The following is a 24,648-nucleotide window of genomic DNA, read 5'->3' as shown; positions in this document are numbered from 1 at the left end:
GGCGTGGCGGCGGGAAGGGCCGCCCGGCCGGCAATCGCGGTTTCTCGGCGGCCGCGGCTTTCCGAGAGCCCGGGCCCTGTGGGCACCGTAGGGGAAACAGAGTGGCGGCAGGAGCCGTCCCTGGCCTGCGGGGTCAGTCAGGCTCGTGGCTGAAGGACTTCTTCATCTTCTTCCACAGGCCCTGGAAGTTAAACCCCCGGTTGGTGTTCGGTTGTTTTTGTTTTGTTGGTGGGGGAGTGCGCGGGACCGATCTGCAGAAACTGTCACGGACTGAAAAGTTTCCACGTATGGGGTGGGGGGGTAGGGGCGGTGGGTAGTGTTTGTGATAACACGGTCCCCTTATCCAGAGCTTCTGTGACCACCGTCTCTCTCCTCCACAGCCTCATCCCACGTGTGGTCTATCCCCATCCCTCTGGGATCTCCCGCCTTCCTAGGAAGCTATGGATACCTCGACGCCTTTACCTCCAGTACCCCCGTCCCCGATCTGCAACCCGGCCCCAAGGACCATCCAGATCGAGTTCCCTCAGCATAGCTCATTGCTGCTGGAAGCCCTGAACCGTCACAGGCTAGAGGGAAAGTTCTGTGATGTGTCCCTCCTGGTGCAAGGACGGGAACTTAGGGCTCACAAAGCAGTGTTGGCTGCCGCCTCTCCTTACTTCCACGACAAACTTCTTCTGGGGGATGCACCACGTCTCACTCTGCCCAGCGTCATTGAAGCTGATGCCTTCGAGGGGCTTCTCCAGCTCATTTATTCAGGGCGTCTCCGCCTGCCACTGGATGCTCTCCCTGCCCACCTCCTTGTGGCCAGTGGCCTCCAGATGTGGCAAGTAGTAGATCAGTGTTCAGAGATTCTTAGAGAATTAGATTCCTCAGGTGGTGGAATTTCAACCCGTGGAGTGACCCCTTATCACACACTTCTTTCTACCACATCCTCAACAGGAGGTTGGTGCATTCGCTCTTCCCCTTTCCAGACTCCTGTGCAGTCTTCTGTTACTGAGAGCCCTGTTGGAGGGGAGGGGAGTGAACTGGGAGATGTGTTACAGATTCAAGTTGAAGAAGAGGAGGAGGAGGAGGAAGATGAGGATGAGGAAGACCAGGGGTCAGCAGCACTCTCTCAGGCTCCTCAACCTCCGAGAATATCAGGGGTTCCCCGCCCTCATGCATCCCACCCACTGCCCCTATCCACTACTCCCCGTAGGCTTCCAGAGGATGAGAGTGTGCCACTTGAACCTCCTGCCCCTCCAACTGCACTGCCCCCCAAAATCCTTTACATTAAGCAAGAACCTTTTGAGCCTAAGGAGGAGATATCAGGAGGTGGAACTCAGGCTGGAGGAGTAAAGGAGGAGACCAAAGTGTTTCCTGGAGGGGACACTGAAGGGAATAAAGAACTAGGGTTCTTGCTGCCCGCAGGCACAGGGGCAACATCTGGAGGAGGAGGTCCATCTTGGAAACCAGTGGATCTTCATGGGAATGAAATCCTTTCTGGGGGTGGAGGACCTGGGGGAGCAGGGCAAGCTGTGCATGGGCCTGTGAAGCTAGGGGGGGCACCCCCTGCAGATGGAAAACGCTTTGGTTGCTTGTGTGGGAAGCGGTTTGCAGTGAAGCCAAAGCGTGACCGACATATCATGCTGACTTTCAGCCTTCGGCCTTTTGGCTGTGGCATCTGTAACAAGCGCTTTAAGCTGAAGCACCATCTGACAGAGCATATGAAGACCCATGCTGGAGCCCTGCATGCCTGTCCCCACTGTGGTCGTCGATTCCGAGTCCATGCCTGTTTCCTTCGCCACCGGGACCTATGCAAGGGCCAGGGCTGGGCCACTGCTCACTGGACTTATAAGTGACTACTGAGGCCATAAACGAACTTCTAGGACAAGAGAGCCACTGCTGCTGATGGATACCTACCCCTCACTAGCATAGCACCCCAATCCTGGATTTTGTAGTCATGCCAAGAGGATAGATATGTCATGGATCTCTTGTTCTTGGGTGTGGGCCTCAACCTGGCAGATTTGGAAACTCAGATTTCTTATCTCATTACAGGTTTTTACTAATTACCATACAGAAAAGTGGTTTACAGGCCATATGTAAATTGGTCACTTGCCCGTAATAGACCTTCTTTTTCATACAGTAAACCAGATTTCAAATCAAGAAGTTTATTTGAAGAGAAAGAGCAAAAAGACATAAGATAAATGTTTCATTCAGTCTTCTTGAGTTAAAGGAGCTGGTCTCCATCTAGACGTATGTTTGATTCAGGGTTCTAGTAATTCAGAGACTAAGCTCTAAGCTTTTGTTTCCCTCATCGCTGAAATATGAACAGAGTTCTTTTTACATGTTTTCCTTTTCATATCTTTCCAGAAGCCCCTCAGATCATAACTTGCTTTCTCACCAGTAGACCTTCCCAACACCTTTATTTTTATGTTGTAGCTGAGCACTTTAACAAATTGAGTATTCCGTGTATCATTCCTAGAATCGAGAATATTCCCTCAACAGCCTGTGCCTCTTGTCTGCCTTTGACCACCACTGATCATGTATTGATCACAGTGACTGGAATGTGACCAGAGAACTCAGGAGATGGCCACTGACCTAAAATGCTCTCAAGGTAGCACTACAGCTCTGAGCAAGTGGCCTAGGTCAGAGGGACTCAGGGCTGAGAGGACACATACTGAAGGCGCAGTGGGACCATATTCCCTCCCTTTCCATCCCCACCCACACATGACAGCCCCTTGGTTGAGAGGTAAAAGGGCAATTTCAGAATGAGAAGGTAGTTGCAGGTTACTTAATTTCTTCAAATAACTTTGCCTTGAAATCTAAGCTGACAGTGGACTAGATTGAGTAATTTATGTGGGAAAGACATGAAAACAATTGCAAAGACTTGGATGTATTCCTTATGCAACTGGGTTATGTCGATAAGGGAAGAATGGAATGGTTTCACACTGGTGCAGAGAAAACGACTTCAGTGGGCCAGATTCCAGGTCAGGACCTGGCATTGAATAACCTCTGGTAAGTTACCTTATCTTTTAGAGTCTGAACTGTTAACTTTTTTTTTTTTTTTTTTTTTTTGGTGGGGTGGTATATACCTCCTCACTGGTTATGTCTTTTGTTTAAATGGCTTGGTTCACATGCTCTTTACCTATACGTCTCTGACTTCATGTATTATGTATAATGTTTGGTTGTTTGGTTTATTCTACAAACATTTAGTGCAAAGCACTGTGCTATACCCTAATTTATACCCTGCCCTCAAGGACTTCACAACTACTACTGAAGCTAAACAAATTAAGACAATGTAGCATGATAAGTCCATAATAGTGGGCAGTACAAGCTACTGTAGAGGCACAAAGGAAGCTGAGCAAAGACCTGTTATAGGTCAGCAGAGGTTTCACAAAGAATTCCTCTGTGTGCCAGAGTACAGCAGTGGGTGTGGGTAGCTGAACTGATGTGGAAATGGTGAACATGAGTTGAAGCCACAACTTCACTGTCAGGAGTGATAGCCTTCCCCATAGCAAGTTCCTCAAAAGTTACTAGGTATGATACCCAGAAGAGACTGAAAAATGTGACTTTATGGCTGAGAAGGTGAATTGTAGCTGGGATCTATCAGCCCATGAATAGCCTTGCTGCGGTACCATCCCCATGGTAAGGCTATGAACACACAGGAAAAGGAGTCAGGGAGCAAGGCTGCCAGTCTTTGATCTTCTGCAGTCCCACTCACATGCCATTCTTCCAACACATTCTGTAGGTGGCTATATCTGTTGGCTAGGATCCTTTGGTTGCAAGCAATGAAGGTTGGTTCTGACTAACCTTATCAAAAGAGGAATCAATGGATGGATGTGGGGTGGCTCCTGGAATGGAAGAAAGGGGTGAAGGACCAGACTTGGGAAAGACAAGACCTGGGTCAGATGTGGGGGTCCGGGGAGCAAGAATTGGGGAATATCTTCAAGTCATATGTTTCGGGATAATGACCCAGTCATTCTTATTTCTTGTGTCACTCAAGATAAAATTTCGCAGATGAGAACCCTGAGCCTCAGGTTCACCCCCTGGCCTGAGTACCTTGATCATGTGTTGCACTGAGGCAACAATGTGGGTGTGGAATCCTCAAGGGGAAATTGAAGTCCTGGGATAGAATAGTGGGGAATGGATGCTGGCCAGACCACAGGAACAGGCTTACCACAGACAGTCTCCACATGCTGCCCATCTTGGGATCCTTAAAGCCTCAGGTATGCCTGGAACTTAATAGGTGTTCAAGATATGTTGAATCTGCCTAACTTCCACCTCTGTCCTTTGAACTTAAGACAGAATTGCTTCCTTCCTCTCTTAATCCCTATAGCACTTTGTTATTACTCTATAAAGCCAATTAAAACACCATGTTAGAGTTTTATTTAAAAAATTATTATACAGAAAACAATTTCCACGATGAAAGGTTTTGGTTTAAACAAACTGAAATGTGTACCTTTCTGCCCCTGTTGTTTCCTCCTCGTAGTGGAAGAAATATCCCTTCTATCGTTGAAGGCTAGCCCCTTCCCAGAACCTTTGCTCTTTTAATTATCCCCCTCTGTCCTGTATCTTCACTCTGTAGTTCCTCATTTGCAGTTAATCATGCTCATAGGTTGTGAGAATACGTGTAAAATGCTTAGAACAGTGCCATGTATTAAGTAAATTCAGTAAATGTTAGCTCTTGTTATGAAAGAACATTAGTCAGTTACCCACATCTTTACTGGGATCAGTTCTTTCAGGGAGGGATCATTTACATGAAAGGAAAGTATTTTCAACTAAAAGGGAAATGAGGCATAAAACGCTCAGTAAGGATTAGATATTGTCATTGTTATTATTACCTTTCTCATAAATGCTAGAGTTCTTTTCACCTAACTTTATACACTCCTGGATGATTTTTATCCACTTTTCTGAGTTAAACCATTTAAATACTGATGACCTTTAAGTTTATAACTCCAGTTTTCCTGACTCCCAAACCCACTTCGATTTCTCCCTTCTTTCCTTCCTTCAACAATAAGTGCCTCTGTACCAGTAGCAGGCACTGATTAAAAGAGCAGAAGGTATCAAGAGCTTGGACCTTGGATTATTGCTTTAAGAGACAGATCTTTAAACCAGCTATGTAGATACTTCATAGATATCTTAATATGCTTAACATGTCTAAAATACTCTACCCCGCTTCCAGCCAGCTGTTCCTCTGCTCTTTCTAGGTTTAGTAGTGATTCCACCATTCACCCAAAAAATGCCCAAGACTGAAACCTGGGAGTGTTTCTGAACACCTGTCTCACCTCCCATACCTGTGCTACCAGTGCTATTTCCTAAATATTTCAAATTGATGCATTCCTTCATTCTTATTGCTGCTACTGTAACCTAACTGGTTGTCTTCTGTCTTGCTTTCCTCTGTTTTTCACTCTGTACACTATGGCCATTGGTTTTTCTAAAGCAAAATAAACCTGTCTTACCAACTCTTCAGCTTAAACCTTTCATTGCTTCCTCTTGCTCTTTCACGAAGTCCAAATGATCTGGTCTCATTTACTACAGTCTTGTTGCTCATTACTAACTCCCCCTAGGCCTCCTTTTTTCGGCTCTTCATGCTCATTTCTCTACCTAGAATAGTTACCTACCTAGAAATAGCCCTCAATGGGCTAATTCCTACTCTCTTTAGATATCAGCTTAAACATCACTTCCTCTAGAAATCTCCCTGATCATTAGGACCTCTCTGCTATGTGCTCTACTAGCTCTTATTTCCCCATATCATGAGACTTCCTTAGAATTTCCTTTATTCGACAAGTATTTGCCAGCTAACCACTATTACCCGTTATGTGTGGGCACTGTTTTAGGCATGGCAGACATTGTTTACCCTCGTGAGATTCCATTCCAGTTCTGTAAAGGAAATATACAAGGTAATAAGGTGGAGACTAACAGAAAAGGAAGCCATATTGTATACATTGATCTTGTATCCAGAGGAAAAGAAGGACCCAGACATGCAAAGCAGGGCAAGGAAGGTGGTTCTCGTAAAGTGTTTAGCAGATGCAAAAGAGACAGAGGTTGGTATGTTTGACAAGGAGACCAGTGGACCTGGAGAGGAATGAGATGTTTTAGTCTGTTTAGGCTGCTGTAATAGAATACCATAGACTGGGTGGCTTATAAACAACAGAAATGTATTTCTCACAGTTCTGGAGCCTGGGAAGTCCAATATCAAGCACGGGCAGATTCAGTGTTGTGAGGACCTGCTTCCTGATTCATAGAAGGTCATCTTTTCACTGTATACTGCATCTCTTTTATAAAGACACTAATCTTATTTATGAGGACTCCACCTTCATGACCTTATCACCTCCCAAAGGCTGAACCTCTTAATACAATCACATTAGGATTAGGATTAGGATTATGAATGGGCGGTGGGAGGTGGGGTGCAGGTGGACATTAAGTCCATTGCAGATGTAATTGAAGAGGTAGGCTGGGGCTGGGTTATATAAAGTCCTTCAGATTAATGATAAGGAATCTGAATTTTATTCTAAATGCAATAGGAAGGCAATAAAGAGTTTAAAGTAGAGTAATGGTGGTCTGACATTTTAAAGAGATCCTATTATATTTGGAGGTAGGACTGACATAGGCCATCTAACAGATTAATATAGAGATTGTGAGAAAATGAAAAATCAAGGAAGACCTCTAGAATTTTGGCTTGAGCAGTTGAACTGGAGGCCATTTAATGAGTGGAAGACAGGAATAGAAGAATGTGGGAGTGGATCAAGTGTTTCGTTTGAATGACTAGTTGTATCCAGTGAGCAGCTGGATGTACTTGTCCAGTGTTCTTCTAGACCAGGGATTGGCAAACTTATTCTATAAAGAATCAGATAGTAAATATTACGCTTTGCATGCCAAGAAGCAAAATCAATGAGATTATATAAGTACATAAAAATTAAAGAAAAATCACAAATTTTTTATTGACAAAATTCAAAATCTAACAATTGAGTACATTTTGTGTAATACAGTCTGCAGCTTAATTGGGGTTCAAGGTTAATGTTCCCTATCATCAAAGCCAATTGCAAATGTTCATCTGTTAATGCTGATCTGTAATGAGATTTTACATATTTCATCTTTAAATATGTCTTCATATAGCACTGTCAAATACTGATATCAATCCAAGAGCATATGATTTTAATTGAGCATATTCATCACTTGGAAGGCATTTATAGAATTCTATTATATTCTTCTCTTGATACTTGCCTTTTATCATGTTGTACATTATAGATTAATCACATCTAATTGACTGTTGGGTGGAAGCTCTTCAATTACACAACAAATGAAATATGGAAATTTCCTGTGCATTTGCAGTGAGGTCCAACAAACACTGCTGGAACTGTAGTCTGAGCTCAGAGAATATATCTGCTGCAGTTTTGTGTGGGGATGTTTTAACTTTTGATAGCACAAGAAATGTGTATAACAGCTTGACATTACCTATGATTTAAACAACTTTAATGACTTGGCTGCAGTATACGCTTCACATATAAGCACTGTTTTGCCTTGTAATTTTAGATTAAGTTCTTTAAGAAACATTACCATGTCTGCAGCAGGTGTCCTCTCTGACAGATGAATGCTTAAACAAAATATGATATATACAGACAATGGAATGTTATTCAGCCTTAAAAAGAAATTGTCACATGCTACAATATGAATGAATCTTGAAGACGTTATGCTAAGTGAAGTAAGCCAGCCACAAAAAGACAAATATTTTATGATTCTACTTAAATGAGGGACTTAGAGCAGTCAAGTTAATAGAGATAGAAAGTAGAATTGTGGTTGCCAGGGGCTGTGGGAGAGGGAAATGAGAAGTTATTGTTTAATGGGTACAGTTTCAGTTTGGAAAGATGAAAAAAGTTCTGCAGATGGTAGTGATGGTTGCACAACAATGTGAATGAACTTAATGCCACTGAACTGTACACTTGAAATGGTTTAAATGGTAAATTTTATGTATATTTTGCCACAATAAAAATAAATAAATGAACTAATGATCTACTGGATCTATGTATTGAGCATCAGTGGCTGCTAACACTACAAATTAAGAAACAACCAGACATTATGTGTTTCTTATGGAAAACACCACCACCACCACCACCACCACCACCACCACCACCTATGAATTAGTCTGGGCCAAAATACTGAATTTGAATGTGATCAAGCCTTGAGGTATAACTACCAATTCAAAGAAAATGAAGAGAGCAGAGAAATACATTAAACCACACCACAGTGATGCAATCCATAAAACAGAGTGTAAGGGATACAGAAAAAACAACCCATTTTCTTTATCAAAACAAATTACAAGGGGAATAAAGATGTGGAGAAACCTATAGTTTAAAAGATTTTAAAAGACATATTAACCAATTATAATGTGCGGACCTTATTTTGATCATAGTTTTTAAAAAAGATTTAAAAAACATTTCCAACTTTTGTAAGACAACTGGGGACTCAACCACTGACTGGACATTTGATGCTATTAGCAGTTATTGTTAAAATTTTTAGTTGTGATAAAGGTATTGTGGTTAAGGTTAAAAAAAAGGCCCTTGTCTTTTGGTGGCATTGGTTATTTATGGAAAGATAAATTTAGCCATAGTTATAGATTGAATGAAAATGCCAAATACACATATATGAGTTCTAGATAATTATGTAAATTAAATTATAATTCATGTATATATTGTCCCTTTTTTCAAAAAGATTGAGAAATTTGGAACTAACTATACACTTTAAGAATGTCTAATCAGAAATTTTATAGTACAAATACATTCTGGTTTGTGTTCTGGTCCAAGATAATAAAACTTTCTTCTTGACTCTTAAAAATAAAATAATCAACTATGTATTGATGTAGAAAGATCTCCACTATATATTGAGTGAAGAAAGCAAAGTGCAGAACAGTATATGTAGCATGCTATGTTTCACATGAGAGATTTTGAGGGTGGGGAGGAAATAATAAAGCTGTAATATTCGCTTATATTTGCAAAAAGCATTACTAGAATAAATAAGAAACCAATCAAAATGGGAAAAGAAGTCAGGTAAGAATGGAAACAAGACTATGTTTACCTTAAGACTCCTCTATGTGTGCTTTGAATTATGTAATTTTATTACCTAATCAAAAAATAAAAGTAAAAAAAATTTAATTCTTTAAATTTGAGAACAAATGAACCGAACCCTGACAACTTGCAACAGAATCACATAGAGAAAGAGTTAGTTCTAAAGACTTTATGTGCTTAATGAAATGTATTCTAAGGACAAAAAAGTCTACAGCTAAGATTTTAAACCTTTAAATATTAAAATTTATTAAATTTTAAACTTCTCTAAGAATTTGTATTGTTTGTACTTTACTAGTATTAGAATTTTGAAAATATAGTATTTTCTTATAATACTAGATTAAAGGACATCAGTAATCATATTATTAACATAAAGAATCAATATTTTAGTGTAAAAGATATCCAGTTATATAGCCAAAGAAACTAAGTGAAAACATGAAAACATAATAGCATTAAAAATGAAAAATCAATATGAACTCATGAGTTTTCAAAATGTATTTTCTTGTCCGGTCCATGGAAATTGATGTCCAACAGTAGGGCAAAGGTATAATGGTCACCGTAATGAGCAGGTATCTTCAGACTGAAAGATGAAGCAGGCACTCTATAGATTAAAACAGAATCTATTACAGGGTAATTTACAGGAAGCAGACAGATGGCCCAGCAGTTTTACGTAAATTATTATCTGCTAGTAGACCCCTGCTACAGTACTTTTTAAATAATAGTATAACCTGGGTGCTAATGAATGACAAGACAAAGGGACAAAGAATGCAGTAGCACCAGGGAACATACCTCCGGGTGGTCTTGAGATAGATGATTGTTTATAATCGATACTCTCACCAGTTTGATATTTATTTTGGTTGTCTTGCCAATCCGGCTGTCACTAACAAAAATATGTGCTACCTTTTAAAGAACACAGATAATCATCAACTAGCAAGCTTTGATATGCTCACTAAGGACAGTGAGGTTGGTTAAAGGTCACAGCATGAAAAGACACGAAGATAGAGATGGCCTAGAAGTAAGGAGCAATCCTGGTGCTCATTCCTCATCCCATTCCGCATTAAAACAAGGTATGGCTTCTTCTAGAAACCTCTAATTTCAGATCTAGAGCAGGCACTTTTCAAGGTGTGCTTAGGACACCTTTTTGTGTTAAGAAGCAAGAAAGCTTTAGAAGATAATGTCATGTCAGAAAGACCCAAGCAAGAGTCCATATGAAAGTGCCCCACTGAACAAAGCTGTGACAATATGAGCAACTAGAAGAATAATGATTGTATTGAACACATTGAATCAATTAAAATCATTATTTTATACTGATACTCAAAATTAGGGTAAGTCAAGAAGTCTCATTTGTTACCATTTGTGGTAACTATTAAAAGTTATTTATTTTGAAAATTGGTAATTAAAGGAAAAATATTAAGCATTTATTTTGCTCTCCCAGTAAAAGTTTATTTTGGAATAACCAAATAGTCCTGGTTAATGAAGAAAACCCCCACAGAATTCTTAAACAACATAAAAAAAAATTTAAAAAAAGAGAACAAAATTTTACAAACTCCCACAAAATTATTGATTTCAGGCAAGGATTATCAATTGGTGTTAAAACCAATAGATGATTAATGGTTGTAAACATGCATATAGAGCCCAAGTAACACCGCACAGATTACTTTCTAGTTTCAAGAGGGAGAGCATTGACTAAACCAAGTGATCAAACTATCACCACCCTAATCTAGGGGGTCAGTCTTAGCACTACGAATGATTGATCATATGTGTCTTCTAATGGCATACAATATTAAGTGCACAGCAGTATGGTAACTATATGACTTTATTCTTTCTAGTACCTTGTATCCTAGTTCAGGCATACCTTAGAGGATTTAATCCATTCCTAAAAGCATGTTGGATAGTAAATTTTTAGATAGTGGGACTCTGTATGTCATTATTTTAAATGGAAAAAAACGTATTCTCAGCATGTCTAAAAACCTCGACCAATTTTCCTCAGTACTTGAAACACTCTAAAAAATATATATATATAATGATCAGCCAGGTTTTTCTGCTTAATATAAAACCTTTAAAACACCAGTTACCTAATTGTTTAATACTTAATTGACTCATTAATGAGTTTATTTGTGCAGTAACATTATAGGATACAAATCAGATTCTCCTTTTAAGTGTAACAAATGTGTACTGTAATGCAAATGAACAGTGAAATAATATGTTAAAGACACATAATGAAGGCAGATAACACTTAGCAATAATTAAATAAGGCAAGTTTTAAAACATAGTTACGGAAGACTGCAGTGTTTCCTTAGTGAGGTTTGGAGGTGAGAAGGGAGATGTGGAGGCTGTACTCGGAACTGTTCCCATTTAACTACATCGAACTAAAAAGCTTCTGCTCAGCAAAAGAAACCGTCAACAAGGTAAAGAGACAACCATTCAAATGGGAAAATATATTTGCAAGTAATGCCTCTGATAAGGGCCTAATATCCAAAATATACAAAGAACTAATACAGCTCAATAACAAAAACAAAAATCAACATCGCTAGCTAGTAGTGAAATGCAAATCAAAACCACAATGTGATACCATCTTACACCTGTAAGAATGGCTATAATCAACAGGACAAGTAGTAATAAATGTTGGAGAGGAGGCAGAGAAAAATGAACCCTCATACACTGCTGGTGGGACTGCAAATTGGTACAGCTACTATGGAAAACAGTATGGAGGTTCCTTGAAAAACTAAGAATTGATCTACCATATGATCCAGAAATCCTTCTACTGGGTATTTACCCCAAAGACTTGAAAACTCATATCCGTAAAGGTATTTGCACACCAATGTTCATAGCAGCATTATTCACAATGGTCAGGACATGGAAGCAACTGAAGTGTCCTATAATAGATGATTGGCTAAAGAAGCTGTGGTACATATATACAATGGAATATTAATCAGCCATAAGAAGAGATGAAATACTGCCATTTGCGACAACCTGGATGGACCTCGAGATAATCATGCTAAGTGAAATAAGCCAGACACAAAAAGTTGAAAATCACATGATATCACTTATATGGGTGATATAAACATAAAAGCAACAAATAAATAGGACAAACAGAGACTCATGGACATGGACAATGGACTAGTGGTTACCAGAGAGTAGGGAGGAGGGGTGGGGGGTGGGAGTGGGGGGGTTTAAATCATTTCTTCAATTAAAAATAAAATATTGGACACAGAAAAAATAAAAACGTTCCCATTTAGTGGTGGCTAAAGATGAACAAGAATGAGCTTCAGAAGGAGCAAGTGAAATGGAAAATGGCTGAGGTTCAGACATATCTGGATCCAGGAAGTTTGTGGATAGTCCACTTGCCTTGGCAATAGAGTCTTCAGAAGTGGATGATTGTGAATCATCTTTTGGAAGTATTGACAAAGCATGATAAGAAACTCAAAATGGACAAGAGTTATGTTTTCTTTGCTTGTGTTATGCAGCTTCTGGAAATTGCATTTGAGCGTTTTCTGCTCTTGTCATGATTATGACCTCTAGTAAGCAACAGAAATCTTTCTGTCTACATGATCTAAAATTTCTTTTAAATATTTGTTGTCAAGTATTAGTGACTCCTTGTATTAGTCTGCTAGGGCTATCATTACAAAATACCAGGGACCGTGTGGCTTAAACAACAGATATTTATTTTTTCACAGTTCTGGACACTAGAAGTTCAAGGTCAAGATGCTGGCAGGTTTGGTTTTCCTAAGGCTTGCAGACCACCGCCTTCTCACTGGGCACTCATATGGCCTTTCTCTGTGCAAGCCCACTCCTGGTGTTTGTTTTTACAAGGGTACCAGTCATATTGGTTTAGAGCTCCATCCTGATGACCTCATTTTGCCTTAATTACCTCTTTAAAGGCCCTGCCTCCAAATACTGTCACATTGAGCATTAGGGCTTCAACATATGAATTGTGCGAGGACGCAATTCAGTCCATAATACTTTTTCCAACTTGGTTCCTTCCAGCATTATTCCTTCCAATGGAATGTGTTTCTTGGAAGAATCTTGGTAAACTTTCCAGAATCAACTACGTTTTGATACTGTGTTTTTATTTTCTCACACACAGGAAATAAGGTATTCTGTGGAAAGTGGATTGTAAGCTGACAAGGTAATTACAGTCTGTGAGGGCAACCAAGGGTTACCTCACCTCAGCAAACTCCTTCTGAGAACAAGAAAGTATACACATAGCCGCAGGCAGGCAAACAAGCTGAAGGCCATGATAAGATATGGCTTGGGAAAAGTAGAAGGAACAGTGTTGTTATGCCTAAGGGAAACTGCTTATGCCAACTAGTATGTTCTTGTATAAAAGCAGCTTGCAAAAATAAAACTGCTCCATTGCTCCACCTCCTGATCCCAGCTTTCTATCTTCTTTCTTTTTATCTTCCACCGTTCCCACTCAGGTTTATTTTCCAGGGCCGCACTGGACGTGACAGGATTTACCGCTTGTTGGACGTGGCAGTATTCATAGTAAATGATAATGTGTGCATGGCCATGCATAAATCTTTTTACGGTTTCACCTCTTAAAACACTTTATCACTTTTAATATCATTTTCAATATACATGCTTCTCTAATCTATAAGTTCACCTGCTTTTCTTCACAGTTTTTCTACCTTAGTCATTTTCATTTTCTAATGTGGGGAATTGATACAGAAAACGTATAATATTAGACTGTCTATCCTTTCATCAGTGCCATACTGTCTTAAGGATTATTATATCTTTATGGTAAGTCATAATATCTATTAGTGTGGGACCTCCAACTTTGTTCCTTTACTTCAAGATTGTATTTGCTATTATTTGTCCTTTGCAATTCCATATACATTTTAGAATTGATTTGACAATTTCCACAAAGTACCTGTTGGGGTTTTGCTTGTGATTATATTGAATTGATTGCTCAACTTGGGAAGAACTGATATCTTTACAATATTGAGTCTTCCAATCTATGAATACTGTATAGCCCTGTGTTTATTTAAGTCTTTACTAATTTCCATCAATAATGTTTTTATTGTTGTGAAATACACATAATACTTAATCTTTTAACTATTTTAAAGTGATATAGTGTATTAAGTACATCCAATGTGACATGCAATCTTTACTACTATCTAGTTCCAGAACTTTTCCATCACCCCAAACAGAAACCCCATACACATTAAGCAGTCGCTCTCTATTCCCCCATTCACTGGCTCCTTCAGTCTGCTTCTGTCCCTCCGGATTTGCCTGTATTTCATATAAATATTTCATATAAATGGAATCATATGTGGCCTTTTGTGTCTGGCTTCTTTCACTTAGTATGTTTTCAAAGTTCATGCAGAATGTGTTAGTACTTCATACATTTTTTATATCTGAATAATATTCCATTGTATGTAAATATCATGTTTTGTTTATCTGTTTTTCCATTGATGGACATTTGGGTTGTTTCTACCTTTTGACTACTGTGAATAACACTACTTGGAACATCAGTGCACAAGTATCCGTGTGAGTTCTTGTTTTCAGTTCTTTTGACTATATATCCAGAAGTGGAATTGCTGAATAACATGGTAATTTTATGTTTAATTTTTTGAGAAACTGCCATCTTGTTTTTCACAACAGCTGTACCATTTTATATTACCACCAACATTTTGCCCATTTTTAAATTGGTTGGTTGTTGTTTCATTGTTGAGTTGTAATTTTTTTTTTTTTTACATATTCTTTATACTAGACCCTTATTTTTTGCAAATATTTCTCCCATTCTATGATATATTATTTGCAAGTATTTCCTCCCGTTGTATGGGTTGTCTTTTCATTCTCTTGATAGTGTCTTTTAATGAACAAAAGTTTAAAATTTTATCTATTTTTCTTTGGTCGCTTGCACTTTTGGTGTCTTATTTCAGAAACCATTGTCAAATCCAAAGTCATGAAGGTTTCCCCAAGTTTTCTTCTAAGGATTTTATAGTTTTAGTTCTTACTTTTAGATCAATTTGGAGTTAATTTCTGTGTATTGTGTTGGGTAAGTTTCCAAATTCATTACTTTGCATTGAGGGGTGTGTGTGTGTGTGTGTGTGTGTGTGTGTGTGTGTGTGTGTGTGTGTTTCTTGATCCGTAGTTTGACATTTATTAATGACTGGGGAATTTGTCAGCCATTATGCTATCAAATATTGCTCCTGCTACATTCTCTACCTTTTCCTCTTCCAGGACTCCCAACACTTTTTACCATTCCTTATATGTTTATTCTGCTCGTTTTTATATTTTTCATCTTTTTGTCTCTCTGCCTCAGTCTGTATATTTTTTACTAACTTATCTTCCTGTTCACTAATCTCTCTTCAGCTGTGTCAGTTCTGCTGTCAAATCTATTGTTATTAATTTCACTTATTGTTTTACATTCTAGAATTTCCATTTTATTTATCTTTATATATTCGTTCTCCTGTAAAATTTTCCATTGTCATTTTGTTGAACATATTAATCAGCTATTTAAAAATCTGCATGTGAAATCTCAATATCTGTATCTCCTGAGGGTCTATTGCTGCTGACTTTTTCTGGGCCCCATTTCTTGGTATGCTTGATAGTTTTTATTCATTGCTGAACATTTCGTATGGAAAACTGTAAACACTCTGGATGATTTTATCTTTCTCCAGAGAAGATATACTTCAGGTTCTCTAGTCAGGGAGTTAGAGGTAGAACAGATTAATATAATCTAGTTAGGATTGAGCTAATTTGTGGCTGGCGTGCTCTAAGGTTTTATCTATTTCTGGTTTCTGTTTTCCCATTACTCTCAGGAAGTAAACCTTAAAAGGTCCTAGTTGAGAGCCAGGGATTTATAGGGAGCCCTCTTCCTTAATCAGCCTGAACTCCACGTTTTATGTCCCAAGCACCATAAGACAGCCAAGAGCTCTGTTTAGAGTCTCATCTCTTGCATATACTTTTGCTCAGCTTCTTAGCCTCTCACTCTGCCACTTGCAAAGAAGAAAATGCCTTGCAGGGAAAGTTTATTGTTCTGGATTCTCCTATTCTCCAAGGATCTTGGCCCTTCAAGTCCTGGTTGTCTCAGGAGCTTCCTCAGCCCCATGAAATTGTTGAGAGAACTTCTGAGCTGCTTGGCCTCTCACCCTGTGCCACTTACAAACTGACAAATAGTTCTAGGTGAAAAGTGGAGTAGAATTTGGGCTCACCTCAGTGATTTTCCATTCTCTCTGGAAACTTGATCTGTCAACTTCTGGAAGGTCTCTGATGACTTACTTAAAATATTGTTTGTTTTTATTTTTATCTAGCCCTTCTTGTTCTTGGTGGGAGGGTTAGTCTGTTACAGGCCAGTTCATCACAGCTAAAAGAGGGAGTCTCTTCTTCACTTTGCACTCATTTCCTTGCTTTATTTTGCATATCACTTATGGCCAATTGATATGTTTTTTTAGTGTTTTTGTTTGAGCTTTATGAGAGCAGGCAATCAATCTGTCTTGTTCATTGCTGTGATGCTAGGACCTAAAACAGTGCCTAGTACATAGTAGGGGATCAATAAATATTTTTAAACATTATAGTAGCCTTATGAATGAGTTATAAAAGAAAATTTCTTTTTTCTGCAACTGCTGGTATAGGCACTATCGCAAACTGGTTGAGAGCATTATGCCAGTTATCAATTTATTAACTATCAGCAACAAATTCATCTTTTGGTACTTGCTCTGCAGTAATGGACTAGATTATTTGAGCATTTCTCCTCTACAGTGAGCATGATGTAGAGGGCACAGTAGGGGCAATGCAGGAGGAAGGAAGTTTTTCTTCCTAGTCCCAATGTGTTGCATTTTGCTTTTATTGCTACATGGTCTATAAGTAGTATGTGTGAGAGTGCGTGTGTGTGTGTGAATGTGCGCATGTGTATGTGTGTGTGTGCACTCGCATGAGCAATGGCCAAGGGAGCCATCCACATGCCCAGGGAATGCAGTCCCTCAGCTACCATGAAGCCCCAGTGTGGGCCCAGTGATCACTTTGCTACTGCTCCCAGTGCAGATACAGCACGCTGCAGGCCTCATGCCCATGGTGGTGCCCTGACTCCCTCTGCATGCCCACCCACCAGCCTCAACTCACTTTACCCTAGAGAATTATTTCCCACAACCCTCCTGATGTGAACACCACACACTCCAGGTGCCTCAACCATCTCTGCATGCCTGCCTACCAACTTCAGTTCACTGGCACTCAATTTCCTGCTTTGCCTAGTGATTGCTGACTAGCTCTGGCCTGGGCAATCCAGCAAACTTTTCTGCCATCCAGTAGGCTGCAAACATACCTTCTCCAATAAGGTCTGAACCACAGCCTTAGGGACTCTCCCTCAGCTCTAGGATACTTTTTTGAATCTTCTTCACATCTTTTTAGTTACTATCCTATCATTGTTTAACAATTCTTTATATTAACAATTCTTTACATTAAATTGTCCTGCTTAAATTACTATATGGTTTCTGTCTCTTAATTAGACACAGATTAATAAAGATTTGGTACCAGGAATGGTTCCAGGAAATAGACCCATAAAGGTGGGGTTTAGTCATTGGTTTGGTTTTACCCTTGAACTTGAACACCTTGCTGACCTCTTGTCAGTGAGAAATGGGCTGCCAGTAACTCATACCATCCAGTGGCGTCACAATGACTATCATCTGTGGTTGATTGTGATGAAGTGCCAATGGAAGCTTGTGCCTTGGGAGCGCATGTGGCTCCTACCCTTTACTGTTAGGGCAGTAACAATGACTATAAGAGCCGTGGCACGAGACAGGTTCTTTTGAGTGTATTGAGCACTTATAAGGAGAAAAAGGCAAGCTCAGGCCTGTTAACGCTCAGCTCAAGTCATGGAATGAGAACCAGGGAGCTTCTATGATAGCCCTAAAAGAAGTTCCCCTTTCCTGTAGCTCCACAATAGTGCTGAAAATCAAAAACAAAATTTAATTGTGTGCATTACTGAATTATAATGACTATTGAATTAACAATCTTGCCAAGGTTATCATGTGAAAGTTAGGGCATTGATCAGGAAAGAATAGGATCCCGAACCTTGAAATTGAGACATCTCAAATGAATTGAGACATCCAAATAAAACTGATAATCTTGAATTCCAGGTCATTCTGAGGGCCCTTATTAGTGGAAGTAGTTTGCCCTTTGGTGCCTGATGATACTAGTTTTCCTGTAAAACTAGTATCAAAAACTAGTATGAAAAACTCTGACAACGTTACCTGAGGCAGATACCTTGAAAGTAGCTCAGTGTCCTCAGGACCTACCACAGCCATCTCCTGTTGCCACTAGGCTGTAAATAGTGTCAAATCTTGGTATGCTCTAGAGAGACAGGAACACAATATGAAATAGCTCAGGCACCAAAAGAATTGAAGGACTTTGCTAGTATATATTGGTTCTAAGCTGGGAAACGTATTGGAATGGATTCTGAGGTTGGTAGAACAAGGAGGGCAAAATATAACACTGTAGCAGGCCAAGTTTTTGTATATGAATATGCTTATTAGAATTCCAGGCGTAATATGTTGGCTTGTGTAGCTAGAGGTGGCTCTAACTTGTTATATGGTTGATTGACTGAAACTTGAATTCAATATTCAACTTTAGTAAGGTGGCATTTAATAAAGTTAAGATGCCAGAGCTTTCCTGGCATGATGTGGAGGAGGAAATCCAAAGGCATAAGGAGATTGCAATGTTGGATTGGATTTATCATGTGTTACCTATCCCCCAACTATATTCTACGTGAAGGCCCAAGAAGACACTCCCTTTCCCAAGGCATTAAGAAATATATTGGTGAGGGGATTGCTTACATCCTTGAAAAGTTCCGTGGTTGCTCTCTGTCGTAGGCCAGTTACAACTATAGGGGATGCCACCTTTAAGATGGGCTCCTGATTTCAATGATGATGGTGGTATTCCATTGTAGCACAGGCCAGTGTAGGCACTTAACCATCAAAGACAAGGTGGGCACATCAGCCGTAAAGAGCATCAGGGATGTTTCAATAATCAGAATGCCTTGACTTGCAAAAATTTTTAGTGGTAGCTAATTGATCATGGTGTCCCTAGGAATGAAACAACCAGCCTACTAGAATATTACTTGATCTATAATAATATAGGGAGGAGGCAAGAGAACTAAAATGTTAGATCAAGCTGTATTCAGAGAGTGTGATATGCTGGTCAGCCATACAGCCAGATCACGAGGAAACCTGAAGAACAAAGGCAGATTTCTGCTGGAATTACTAACAAACCATTTCCCCATACCTGTGAAGGGAGAACAGAAAAACAGTCTTTGAGTCCCACTCTCTGCAAAATAAAATCATTCATCCCCTATGGCTAAAACCATGGAGAATCTATGGATCAAAGGCTGGGAATTGCTAGCAGGCCTTTCTTGTTACATATTCTTATCCTTTCACACTCTACGCCCATATCATCAAAGTAAATTGGGTAAACAAAGTCTTTAAACTGTAATTCATAGAAACTAAGAATGATATATAAACTGAATTCCTCAAACACGTGGGGTCCCTCTCAGTGTCTTCTGTCTGACCATCTCACTGTCATTCTCTCTGTCTCTCTCTTTCTGTCTCTCTCTCCATTTGAGTCTCTCTCAGGCTCTCTCTCTCTACCTCTGAGAGGAGACCACACTCTGTCAATGGAGCGTTACCCCTTCTCTAATAAACTTTCTTTTTAACTCTAACTCTGGCATGCATTTGAATTCTTTCTTGCTCTCAGCCAAGAACCTTCTCTCGGTGCAAAACTACTCAGAGGAATTTGCCCTGTCCTGCATTATCATGACAGGAAAAACTCTAGGTCTGATAGCCAAAAACCTGACTTGAGTCGCCACAGTGAAGAATAATCCCCTCTCACCCAGTTTCCAGACTTAAGTCAGTTCACAGACCCAGAGCCCTTTGAAAAGGTCAGATTCCCCTTTGTACCACTGCTGCCAGTAAACACCTTAATTTTCCTCCAAGCATTCCCCAAAAGGACATGCAGCCATTTACAAGAGTGAGTATGTACCAGGGAAAAGGAAATACCCAGACCTTTCAGGGATTACAGGACTCTGGCTCTGAACTGATGCCAATTCCTTGGGATTCAAAATGCCACTGTGGCCCACCACTCAAAGTAGGGTTGTATGGTGAACAAGTGATAGATGGACTCTCAACTCAAGTGTGACTCACCGTGGGCCCAGTTGGCTCATGACCTCACCCTGTGGTCATTTCCCTGGTTCCTGGAAGTATAATTGGAATAGATATACTTGGCAATTGACAGAATTCCTACCTTTGGGGATCATTATGGGGTCATTATTGTAGGCAGGGATAATTGGAAGCCTCTGGAACTTCTACCCCTTGTCAGGATAGTAAACCAGAAGCAATATTGCATCTCTGGGGGAAATGCAGACATTAATATCCCCATCAAAGACTTGAAAGAAGGAGGGCTAGTGATTCATAATCCTTCACATCTAATTCACTAGTTTTGATGCAGAACAGGGAAAATCCCCTCTGAGTGGGGATTCAAGTTCCTGCAGAGAGGCAGGGGGGAGGGTAGGGAGGAGGGAGGAGAAAGAGAGAGAGAGAGAGAGAGAGAAATCTTGACTGAGCAAGAGAGAGAGAGAGAGAGAGAGAGAGATCTTGACTGAGTACAGGAAAGAATTCAAGCACATGCCAGAATTAGAGTCAAAAGGAAAGAAAAATTTATTAGAGAAGGGGTAACACTCCACAGATAGAGCGTGGTCTCCTTTCAGAGACAGAGAGAGAGAAAGACAAGAGGGACAGAGAGAGAAAAAGACCAAGACAGAAAAAGCAAAGACCAAAAAAGACCTGAATGTTCAGGGAATTCAGTTTATATATACATCATTCTTAGTTTCTATGAATTACAGTTTTTTTTTCAACACACAGCTTTTATTACATCTTTAAAATATCACAGGATGGCCATGCCACCCTGAGCATGCCCGATCCCGTCTGATCTTGAAAGCTAAGCAGGGTCGGGCCTGGTTAGTACATGGATGGGAGACCACCTAGGAATACCAAGTGCTGTAGGCATAAAAAACAAACAAACAAACAAATAAAATATCACAGGTAAGTCTGAGGACTCATCCAACATCTTGGCATTTCTGTAGCTGGACAACTTTAACCTTATTCATCAGCCTGCTGTGAACTGTTCCTTTTTCAGAAACATAGATACTATCCAAAATTTTTCTGATATCCTCATTTTTCATTGTTGTAGCTTGTTGAATCAAACCAGCTGAATTTGATACAAGTTCAATGTCATGTCCTTCAAGAATTAACTCATCTTTCTGGGCTTGAGATACTGAGCAAGCAACACCTGACCTCATCTGAACCCTGCGGATGTATTTTCCACCCAAGAAATTTCAAATTTCAACAGGAGAACCATTCTCCTGAATAACAACATCGATGGGGAAGTGAGCATACACAGACCTCATCCTGCCCAGTGTAACAGTGTTGATCATGTTCTGTACATGACTACAGATAGTGCAAACAGTAGCCAGTTCCTCTCTATTTCCCCACCATTTGTCAACCTGGAGCCTCTTCTTTTTCTTTCCAAGGAGACTGAGTTCTACATTGATGTGATTGAAGTCCCTCCTCAGGGGACCTCTGAGGCCCTTCACAATAACTGAGCGTCCCTTCAGAGTGATACCCACATTTTCTGGAACATCAACAGTCTGATTGCTGAGAATGGTCTTCATCCTCACAGTAGATGCAGCAGAGAGGTGAACTACAGTTTAAAGACTTTGTTTACCCATTTTCCTTTGATGGTGTAGGTATACAGTGTGAAAGATAAGGGTACTAATGTGAAAGGTGTGCTAGCCTTCGATCCAGAGGTTCCCCATGATTTTACCTGGATAGGGAATGAATGATTATATTTATTTAGTGTAGGGCACTACTTAAAGACTCTGTTTTCCCTTCATAGTATGGGTAAATGGTCTGTTAGTAATCCCAGCAGAAATTTTCCTTTGTTCTGCAGGTTTCCCACAGTCTGGCAGCAACACATCACAGGCTCTGGATATAGCTTGATTTAACATTTAGTTCTCTTGCCTCCTTCTTACATTATCTCCAAACTCCCACAAAACTCCTTCTCCACCTTAACCTATTCTTTGACTTTATGACTTCTTTCCTCATTTCTGCATCTCAAAGCCCCCAAACCTAGTCTGGCAACCCTAGAACATCCTCATGAAGTAGAGGAGGAAAAGGTCAATGAGCAAAGCCAGAACCTACATTTGAAGGTGAAGGTAGGAGTTAGATTCTCAAAACATTTACGATTTAGGTTCTGTCGCATAGGCTTATATTTTCTTCTCCATGAATCAAATATCACTAACTTACTTATTATATTGTAAATAATATTATTATATTACTTATTATAGAAACACATTTATATTGTAAATGTGTTTAGAGTTCTCAGAATTTTGAATCAACTACATGTAAAGAACAGAAAGTATAATTATAATAAGAAAAAATGTAATTTTGTAAGTATTGCCATTGTCATTAGTGATTATAAACCTAATTCTGTCAGTATTTATTTTTGTGCTACATTTTTTTATAAGTTTGTCAGATTTATCTTCCAGCACCCAATTCTGATGTCAGCTACTTCTAATCTTCTGTTTAACCCGTCCATCTAGTTTATAATAATCATTTGTAATCATTTATACCTATCTAATCTTTTTTTATCACAATTCATTAATTTTTCACGCTATTAATTCTTTGTTTTATGACTTCAATAATTTTTAACATAGCTTAAATCTTGTTTTGTTTAATTTTTTTTTTAGAAAACTATTTTAAATTTATTTAATTGCCAGATGCCTCTTTGGCTAGTATTTGAAGGATCATTATTTAGTCTTGCACCTGATGCATTTTTCTACTTTCTCATCTTCTTGTTCGCAAACCACCTAAAAGTCTTACTTCTTCTTTTGAACATTGTTCTTTTTGACACATTACCAAAATGGTCCCTATGCTGTAATCACAGAAGATAATGTTGGAAAGTATGAATATCTAAGTGATTTGTAAAAGGTATTATATCTAAGTTACTAAAAAGATAGTCACAGCTGCCTGAAGCATGTCTTCTTCACTCATAGCATCACCTAGATCACTGTCAAGTGCTCCTGAACTTGTGGTTGCCTTTCACAGGGGTGTGAAAGCTGTTCTGGTGGATCCTCCTGCTGCTGCTGCTGCTTTTCAAAGTAGGCTTCTCTTTTCTGTAGCTCTTCTTAAGTAAAATGTGTACCTGATGTCTGTGGAATATCTTGAGATATATTTCTGGAACTACTTTGCATACTGAGCTGAATAGCCCTGCAGAGATTTGCTTCTTTATCTTCCATGTCAATTTGTTGGCAACTTAATACCAGAGCCCGACACAAATCCTTCTTATCTTCGTCTAACATTCCTGACCTATCATTTGCTTCCAAGATTCATTCCAGATCTGTTTTCTGGACTCTCTGTTCTTTTTGTTGTGCTAATTCTACTCCAATACGTTTTGGTTGATGCATCTGTTGGACCCTGAGCTTCTGCAGGAGTTGGTCCGCTTCACAATCTGGCAGATTACCCTTAAGAACAAATACAGAATAACCTTCCTATTGTAACTGAGCCAAGAACAATGAAAAGTATGTGTCCGATATTAATTCTGGACCCATCAAGAGAGAATTCAAGTTGAACCACTGTTTTCCTAATTTTCTAACTGTAAATCAGTGTTCTTTATAATTGCATATAAATGATCTTTCATTTATGGGATCAATCCCAAGGCTCTGATACTCTCGACTGTTGAACAGGATTAGTTCCACACTCCAACCTTTCAAGGCATTGCTTATAACTTGGTTAGAGAAAAAAACCACTGTCATCTATATTTCCACAAGGCTGCTGGAAAATGTGCGATAGTCTTCACTAGTAATCCTGTCATAGTATTAAAATCATAATATTAAATCACAAAAATCATAAAATCATAGTATTAAAATTAACTCCTGCTGTTTGCAGCTTCTCTTCTTCATCTAGCTGATATATGATAGAAGATAATTCTACAGGGCCAAAATATTCTCCTTGCAACAGATTGTTGTATTCAAGCATTGTTTAGCACAAAGTGAGCCTTCTTGTTTTTCATGGAAGATGGACTCCATGTTTACTTGTCTAGATTGAATTTTTTAATTCCGTCGTCTGGGGTGCTGGAGGGTTTAATCCTGGTGTTTGTTATGTAGGCAAACTCTCATTCATGGTGGATTAATTCCTTTTGAGTTTTCTCATTTTGGATTGTGAGTCATTTTGGTGGCCTCAAGATAAACCTTCATAGGCTATCGTAAAGATTGGGTAGATTAACTCAAATGAAGGTATGTCTCAAATCCCTGTGAAAATAAAATCACAATGAAAGGAATACATAGAAGGGCAAGAAGAGTCCACCAGGTCATGCTCTGTGTAAAAACAAACAAAGCAAAGAAAACCCACAAGAGGGACATGCTTAAACCATCAAACCCTGGCAAGAATCCCTCCCATGGGCCAGGCACTTTACTCATATCATCTTCAACCTTTATAACAACTGCAGGGGAGGTGATAGTCCCATTTCACAGAGAAGAGACGGCAAAAGGTCATTAACTTACATTTAATTGGGGAATCCCAGCTAAAACCCATGTCCGAATGATTATAAAGTT

General features: G+C 39.4%; 1 protein-coding gene and 3 pseudogenes across 2 annotated transcripts in view; 2 read left to right on the top strand and 2 right to left on the bottom strand.

Annotated features, from left to right (window-relative positions):
* Positions 1-6: 6 nt before the first annotated feature.
* ZBTB9 (zinc finger and BTB domain containing 9) overlaps positions 7-24,648 on the top strand; it is a 30,256-nt gene continuing 5,614 nt past the window's right edge. Inside the window, exons 1-2 of one of the 2 annotated variants that reach the window (XR_003044958.1) lie at positions 7-199; positions 381-2,997. Coding sequence is in view for 1 of the 2 variants with exons in the window: in XM_006907365.3 (XP_006907427.1) it covers positions 441-1,841 (1,401 nt within the window). In the remaining variant the exon portion in view is untranslated. Of the gene's footprint in view, positions 200-380; positions 5,046-24,648 lie in introns of those variants that run through there. The other variant, XM_006907365.3, reaches the window with a different exon arrangement.
* Positions 20,925-21,043, top strand: LOC112476167 (annotated as a pseudogene).
* LOC102883800 lies at positions 21,137-21,735 on the bottom strand (annotated as a pseudogene).
* Positions 23,036-24,123, bottom strand: LOC102882037 (annotated as a pseudogene).

The sequence above is a fragment of the Pteropus alecto genome, unplaced genomic scaffold (genome assembly GCF_000325575.1).
Source record: "Pteropus alecto unplaced genomic scaffold, ASM32557v1 scaffold202, whole genome shotgun sequence".
NCBI classification, from domain to species: domain Eukaryota; kingdom Metazoa; phylum Chordata; class Mammalia; order Chiroptera; family Pteropodidae; genus Pteropus; species Pteropus alecto.
This window is presented reverse-complemented; position numbering and strand designations above follow the sequence as displayed.